We start from the raw sequence: 8446 nt of genomic DNA on the forward strand, positions 1-8446 counted from the left end.
TGATTAAACCTCTATCCAGTGACAGCAAGCATTAAGTCTGCATGTAGTAGCATTGGTTTAGGTCAGGGGTGTCAAACTCAATTTCATCGCGGGCCACATTCGCATAAAGGTTGCACTCAAAGGGCCGGTTGTAACTATATAACTATATAATATATATATAAAATAATGTATTATATTACATTATTGCCTCTGAATTGGATTATTATCGGATAGGATAATAACTTAGTAATTAACTACGTCTGAAAGCAGAAGTCCAGGGCAAATAATTGCAAGTCTCTTCAGTGCGCATGTCACAAAACCAGGCTGCCATGGAGTATTTCAAAAAGATTCTCACCTTTACTGGATAGCTAGTTAATTCAAAGGCTTGGTTTACATCAATTAAATTAAGTTATGCTTCAACGTCGCACAATGGAGATCAATTACATTTTATTTAGCCTTGTGTGTGTGTGCTGAAAAATGATACAACATTTTAATTGGAACTAACTTTCAAACAAAGAAATAGTCTCAAGGAAATCTGGATAATTCACAAAACAAAACGTCATGTCATTTTGGTGAAGGAACCTTTAAAAGTACATTTGCAAAAACACTAGAATGGTCCTTCAGCTCACAATAATTCACACAAAGGGATTTATGTCAAAAGAGAAATTAACTTCTGCTGATAAATCTTTAGCATAACTTTTAAGGTGGATGTTTACAGGTGGATAAACTGAGAAGAAATAAATAGTAAATAAGGTGAAACCCCGGATTAGCCTCATTTGGCTGCACAGTGGAAACTTGGTTTAGGTGATTAGCTAAAGGGAGCATAATGAGGAAACATGAAACCCAATTAACAAGGACAAACAGGAAAGCACAAATATATCACACACTCAGGTGCATGTCATAACTGCGTTGGCTATATACAGTAAGAGATGATTATTATTGAAATACTATTATTTAGGCATTCAGGTGACATGTCTTGCTCAGAGCGCTGATGACATATTTTTGTACTAATCAGGCAGCCATTTGTTGCTATTCCAAAGGGTGGCAGAGTATTTCCGTATAAAGCTTCAACTTCTTTTTGTGTCATGATTTAAATAAGAAAGCTAGGTGCTAAAATTGCTGATCAATGTGAAAGAGGAATGAGATATACTTCTGCAAACACATGCCTCACCATGGGTTGAGAAAAGCTCTTCCAGGTGTGCAGAATTATCTTTCACTGTTAGATCATAATCGCATGTAAAGGAATTTAGGTACATATTGATCTTATTGATAATTAATGCTATGGCTGAACAGCAAAAAAGGTGCTACAAATGAATGAATGTAATATGGAGTAATTTTTAATATATTGACTGTTGTGCCTTTTTATTTATGCCTCTTAATGTTTTTTATATATTTGTATTCCTCGGGAAGGTGACAAACAGCATTTCTGTATCACACACACACAAGGTGGACAATAAAGTTGACTCTGACTTGTGATTTGGTGTGGCCCTTTAAATCAGACTGCATGTGCATTCCTGAGACTGTACAAAAGGTCACGTTTGCACTAATACCCTGAGCGAGTGTGAAAGGTCTCTAATGTTGTTCATTTCTGACAACTTTAAAAGACTCCGCTTCTGAGGCTTTTTAATGTCAGCTTTGTTAACCAAAGGATCCTCTGTCCCATGTCCATTCCAAGCAAAATGGCAAAATCACGTAAACTCTGAAAGATACCAGAGAGATACTAAAAGAGAAAGACAGAGAGGGAGGCTAACCAGAATACACTGAAAGAGACAGAACTACAAACGGTGAGACTCACCAACACGTTCTCTGCTCCCACAAGGCACTGGGGCAGTGGTGGATCCCTCACTCCAGGCCGGCTCTCCCTCCGCCTGCATGAATACTCCAAACTCATCTTCTTCCTCCTTCCCCTCCTCATCTCTCCCCCACTCCTCAGTGGCCACGGTGGAGACCCTCTCCGCCTCACCCTGCTCCTCCAATAGTCTCCTGAGCCTCTTCTTCCCTTCCTGGCCTCCTTTTTCATCTCCTTCCAGCACTCTGACCATTTCCTTCTCCACATTCTCGTCCAAACAGTGCAGTCTGGTTTCCATGGAACTCAGGGGCTGAAAAGTGGGGGCAGGATTAGCCAGGGAGAGTGCAAGAGAGGTGAGGGGATCAGCACAGGCAACAGTACTGCCGGTCTCTCCAGTTGCTTCAACATGGGTTGATTGTCCACAGGTGTCTACAACCTCTGTCCCCCTTCCCCTGCATCCGTCTGCAGACTCCTCTACCCTCCAAAAGTCCATTCGTGCACAATTTTCAGTTTGCTTTTTGTCATTATCCTCCTGTATGGAACTTTCATTTGTGGGATCCTCTGTATTTCGTTCTTTGTCACCTTTGCCCTCGGCATTGTCCAGCTCAAAGCAGGTGCATTCCCTCCTCAAAATCTCTCCAGATGTGTCCTCTCTCTCCTCTGTATCCCCTTCATGTAACTCTGCTTCTATATTACCCAACACCAGCTCATCCCTGGGCCCTGCTCTGTTAAGCTCAGTTGTACTACAGTTGCAATCGTTCCCTGTTACGTTCCTCCCGTCGGTCTCAGAAATGGAAGGATCTCTGTGTCCTGGAGGCTTAGAAGAAGCTTCTCTCTCCTGTAGCACGCTGCCATTTCCTGCATTTTGAAAGAAAAACAGGGGTTTCCTGTTTGTGTTCACAGTGTTACTCTCGGCAGCCGCACAATTGGGTTCTTGTTGCACAAGTCTGATTAGATCCAGTTCTCCTTTAGCAATGATTCCTGGGTCTGCCACCCCTTGTTGATACCCCTCAAGGGGATCTGTTCTGGTGTTCACTTGCTCTCTCTGAACACAAATCTCATGGTCAGTATTGAAGGTGCTGCCCTCTACAGGAGTGGACAGCTCAAGGGAGACTGCAGTGCTGATGGAGACAGAGACCTCCTCATAGCAGTCGGATAAAACCGGGAATTCTGCAGGAGTCCGATTGATGCTCCCTTTCTTCTCTTCAACATCCACACTCTCCCTTTCTGTGTCAGCTTTTTGATCTGCCCCAGACTGATCAGGAAATCCATTCATATTAGGTGCTACTTCTTCACAGGGGTTTTCACTTGGTTTTCTGTCATCAAGATCTCTGTTAAGTCCTAAGGTAACATTATCCTGTCCAGAGTGGCCATGAGGAAAATCATTGTTTCCAGTATCTAGTTTCATAACCTCAGAGTTGTTATCCTCCTCTCTTTCTGAATAGTCGTCCTTGCTTTGAGAGGTTTGTGTCTTCAGCTCCTCGTTGCTCTCTTTCCCAGTCTCTTCACCATCACAGCTGCTGTTGGATTCTGGATGAGAGTGGTTAGATTCTAGGTCAGGGTCTGGTACAGCCCAAACAGAACTGGATGACTCACAGAGACCTCCCTTCTCTTCCTCCTCCTCCTCATTCCTTTGCATGTCCTTCCTCATTCCTTTCCCCTCACCCTTTATCCTGTTTGAGGTGCCTCTTCTTGGACTTTCTCCTGCCTCGTGTCCATCCTTGCTTCCCCTCCTCTGTGCTCTCCTTACACACTGAGCACAGGTTCTGGGAGAAGCGTTGTGGCAGCATCTAGGACTTCTGCTTGCTGCGTCTCTCTCCTGCCTGGCTCTCCTGCTGTCCTGCTGCAGGCTGGGAAGCTGTTTACTGGCCAGGCGTCCTTTGTCTGGCTCTTCCTGCCTTTCTTCCAGAGAGATTTCTCCTGCAGGATCCTCCCTGCTGCTCTGCTGCCTCTCTCTGCTCACGCCTGTTTTCTCCAGAGCATTATTTGACTTCCTCCATCTCCGGCCAGATCTCACCCTAACCCGGTTTACTCCGGTATGTGCCGGCGGAGTTGGCCCATTGTCCTTCCTCCCGCCTGGGATGCCTCCTCCTCCTCCTCCTCCTCCTCCTCCTCCTCCTCCTCCTCCTCCTCCTCCTCCTCTCTTCCCTCTCAGCCATCCTCCAACCACGCTGGAGGCTGCACTGGTAGTCCCCCCAGAACTGGGTTTGGCTGTGGAGTACAAACAGCTTCCTTTCTCAGTCCGGAGGAAGAGGCATTGAGTCTGCGTCTTCCCGCTGCCCTCTGAGGTCTTCAGAGTGGCCACTGTAACTAAGGCTCCAAGCCCAGCCTGCCTGGCGTCCAGCCCCAGAGGTAGCCCGTACCCCATGCGACTCCACTCCCCACTCAGGTACACATCTGCAGGCCTGGGGCAGGAAGTGGAACCCCCACGGCCCGCAGGAGGAGCTATGGGGGCCTGTCCTCCTCCTCCCACCTTCTGGCGGTTCTTGGAGCACAGGGCCCAGGCTCGGAGGCCCCGGATCAGCGGCAGGTCTCCCAGGCCCAGCTCCAGTCGGCTGGGGAAGGGCAGAGAGGCTCTGGAGCACTTCTGGAGCATGTCTCTGGTGGAGCCCGACACGTTCAGGCAGGGGTAGTTGTTGTTGTTATTCTGCTGGAGCATGGTGCTTGTTGTTGGCCTCATCTATGTTTTATTGGTTTGTCCTCGCTGATGCTTTATTAAAATGCAGATCAGATCAGGTCAAGTTGAAATCCTATTCATGAGAGGAAGTGCTGGCACTATCAAGAGTCTATTCTTGATTCAGAGCGTGACAGCTCAAAAGGTAAACATACCATAGTTGGAAGAAGAATACAGTAAGCATTATGGAATACTGTATGATTTAATTCTGAGAAATCTACTCGACACTGAAAGAATCTCTTGCTTAAATCTTAGTTCATTCTGACAAAATAGAGAAATAGAATGAGCTGTTTCTCTGACAGCCAGCTGGAGTTGTGCTTGTTTCTCTTGATCCCTCCTCAACTTTGAGAGTCCTGAAGAAAAGAAACCCCCAGGTCAGACATCCATTTGTCGGCGCTGATGATGGAGTGGATAATGAGAAGTTTGTTTTGCTCCACACTGACGCTCAGTGATGCTGTCTTCAGAGCTTCAATGCCCTCCCTGTCGGCCGCTCTCTCATCACTGAGGACTGACTCAGCTGTCACAAACAACCTGCGTGAAGTGGGACAAAACAAGACATTTAAGACCCATAAGTGAAAGAATGTGATATGTGCTTATGAACACAGAAACACTCATATGTTAATTGTTTGCTTTAGCTGAAATAATACCAGGAGGAGACACAATTTAATACATTACTTATCTCATTAACAAGAAAGAATGTAAAGCAAATTCTGTGCAGATGTTATTAAAAATCTAAATGAAAACATACTTAATAAATCCAACACAGAGATGTGATTTGGCTGAGTGGATTACAGCTGTCATGTCTGTGGGGGTGTGAGTTTGTCAAAGGTCATGCATTTAAATCTAAGTGGCTTCTTTTTTTCGAACTACTCTGACACAACAGAGCCCTATTCTTATATGAAATTGGAATTCACACCATGTCCATCAGCGTGCCAATTAGATGAGTAGTTCCATCAGCCTTACAGAACCATTAAAAGGGACACAAAATGAATCACAGGTGGCCATCAATCCATAAATCCACCCCTCGTGCCTACATAGTTAAAATGATTTGCCCACAGGGACTCAAGTAGAAATAGGTTTGGGCCATGCATATCACATTAGCCTTCACATATGAGCAGGATGTGTAGCACTGTGATAAAGATGAGCCACATGTAACCACACACTGTACCTGGAGAATCTGTATCCCCATCCAACATGTCCTGAAAGGGATGCCTGAGGAATGCTCTGATTGATTCTCACCTTATTCGATGCCTTCGTGTCTTTAAATGAAGTATCCTTCACTTAAAGTCTCTCTGCTTCCTCCTTGTTTACAGACGAAGCCTATTCTTCTCTCCTCGGGCTGTGGAGCATCCTTCAGCGGCATCACATCCTTCCCCTCGGCCTGCACCACTGGAGCTGCAGCTCTACAGATCAGTCACACACGCATCGCTGTAGCCCTCTCGTGTAGATCAGAGGCAGACCCCGCAGTTAGTGAATGCTTCTTCGGTCTCCCCCCCCCACTCGTTCGGCCATTGCGCATCATGTCATCCAGCGCTCGGCATCGTGCGTCGCCGCATCTTACCGCAGTACCTCCGGTGCTCGGCGGCAGGATGACGGAGAGCTCATTTGACTTGCAGCCCACTCACCCATAGGGGGGGTGCACAGTGCCACACAGAGGCAAGGGGGGGGGGGGACGAGTGAGGCGGAAGTGTATGCGAGGTTGTTGATGCCATTTTTTAAGGAAATTGTTTGTCGCACTAAAAACAGAATAAATAAATAAAGAATGAAAATAATAAAAAATCATGTTTGTTTTATCCATATTAAAATAGTCATTTGTTTTTCTCTCAAGTGTTGCTTTCTAAGGTTTCACATTTGCATACATATGCTACTATGTGCCTGTGTATTCTTGTGAGTGGTGGAAAAAGTATTTAGATTATTTACACGAGTATAAATACACAACTAATTCTTAACTATTCTAAATATTTTGAAGCAGAAGGAGCAAAAACATCACACAAATCTGGAACTGTCAAATATTTTTTTAACAATTCACTTAGCTGCTAATACATTTTCATGTATGTTAACTCACACATGGTTAGTGTCTTAAATATAATGTTAGATGGTTTCAATCTATACCAAATAATCAAATGTAAAAGTTTTCCCCTCAGTATTGTGTGTCAAAACCTGAGTTTGTAAAGTTACTAATAGATACATCTGTAAAATAAATGTATTGGAGTAAAGAGTACACAATTTGCTTCTGCTTTTCCAAATGTAATAGAGTATAAATGTGCAGTACAGCATAAAGTACTTAGTATTTCCACCACTGATTCTTGTGTTGCACAAAACTGTTTCATTTCTAGCTGAGAATATTACAACTTGTCACAACATGAAACATGTGTTATAAATGGGTTTGAACTCTTTCAATTATGCAGTCAATATATTGATATACATATTTCATCCATGTGCAAGTTTTAATTATTGTCAGATCCTTTTTCCTCATTGTTGCTTAATATTGTGACTTGCCTGTGCTGCTGAGAATGCTTCCCTGAATAATACATTCATTTCATATCTTAAGGTTGGGGAACTTTGTCTCCCTCCTCTGGCAGTGAGAGTAACAGCAACACGCAGCAGCTAAGTGTGTGGCTGAGTGGGGAGGTTCTGGACTGAATGCTCCAGATAAGAATACAACCCAGTTAAAAAGAACGAATCATTTGGGGAGAAAAAATGTTTAGGAAGACTTGAGATGGAGATTTCCATGGGGGGGGGGAAACATTGTGTAAACTCATTTCACAAAGGCTTGAATGTAACCAGAGGTTGTAGTAATCAGATAATTTACTTAAGAAATAGTAGAACTACCAGAGTGGGGGAATACTGTGCTACAAATAAAAGTCCTGCATTCAAAATGTTACTCAATTACAGACTTATTAGCAATAAAATACTAAATATCCAAAAGTAAAAGTATCCATTAGTAGTCATTGTGCAGATTGACCTATTCAAGAATAATATATATGATATGATTTGATTATAATGATTGATCATGAAAGTATTCTCAAAGCTGGTAAAGGTGCAGCTAGTTTGAATGACTTTGTATACTGCAGGGTAGCTTGTGAATTTACTCCAGGTGGAACTAAAGTCTGATTTAACACTTGGTTATATTTCACATCATTCATCCAAATATGTAAAGTAACTAAAGGTATTTATAGACGTAGTAGAATAGAAGTACACTATTTCCTGAAATGTAGTGGAGTAGAAGTGCAAATTGCAAAACATTGAAATGCTCAAGTAAAGTACAACCCTCTCAAAATGTTTCTTAGCACAGTACTTGAGTAAATCTACATAGCTACTTTACACCACTGCATGTTACATATGTTAAAGTACCACATTTCAGCTTTAAAGGGCATTGATGAGGTCATAGACCTACGGAAATGATCGAATAGGCAGGCCTGTTTAATTGAACAGCGTATGAGTTGATAAGTGTAACAGAATGCTCCATTGCTCTCTAAAAGGAAAGTCTGCTACAGTGAGAGTGTATCTGGTGACGTACTGTAGCAGCCTAAGCATACCCTCTCTCTGTGGCATTATTCACTCCTCATACACATTAAACTGCCCTCACATACACGTCGCACAGCATCATCACAGCAGAGGATTGGAGAACACACACACACACACACACACACACACACACACACACACACACACACACACACACACACACACACACACACACACACACACACACACACACACACACACACACACACACACACACACACACACACACACACACACACACACACACACACACACACACACACGCACACACACGCACACGCACACACGCATGGGAAGACGTCATGCACCGGTGTCCATAGTTTATCACTGTCTCTTCCTCTTCAGGAATTTTTCTAAAAAGGCTAATCCATGTGCTTTTGGGTCTCTGGTTAGGAGATGATTTTTCTCCCTCTTTTCCTTGAGGTGAGAATATGTGTTTCAGTTTTTTGTTAATGTATTCTGCTTCTGTATTTGAT

At 43.6% G+C, this 8446-nt stretch overlaps 1 protein-coding gene across 1 annotated transcript in view; it reads right to left on the minus strand.

The window, feature by feature from the left end:
* Window positions 1-8021, minus strand: part of LOC307034859 (uncharacterized protein) — a 35611-nt gene extending 27590 nt beyond the window's left edge. The window contains exons 1-2 of the mRNA XM_079673785.1: window positions 5682-8021; window positions 1775-4973 (exon numbers count right to left, since the gene is read on the minus strand). Of these exons, the coding sequence (XP_079529911.1) occupies window positions 1775-4448 (2674 nt within the window). The 5' untranslated portion in view covers window positions 4449-4973; window positions 5682-8021. The remainder of the gene's footprint in view (window positions 1-1774; window positions 4974-5681) is intronic.
* Between the last annotated feature and the right edge of the window lie 425 nt (window positions 8022-8446).

The sequence above is a fragment of the Notothenia rossii genome, assembly GCF_949606895.1.
Source record: "Notothenia rossii genome assembly, chromosome: 4".
Classification (NCBI taxonomy): Eukaryota; Metazoa; Chordata; class Actinopteri; order Perciformes; family Nototheniidae; genus Notothenia; species Notothenia rossii.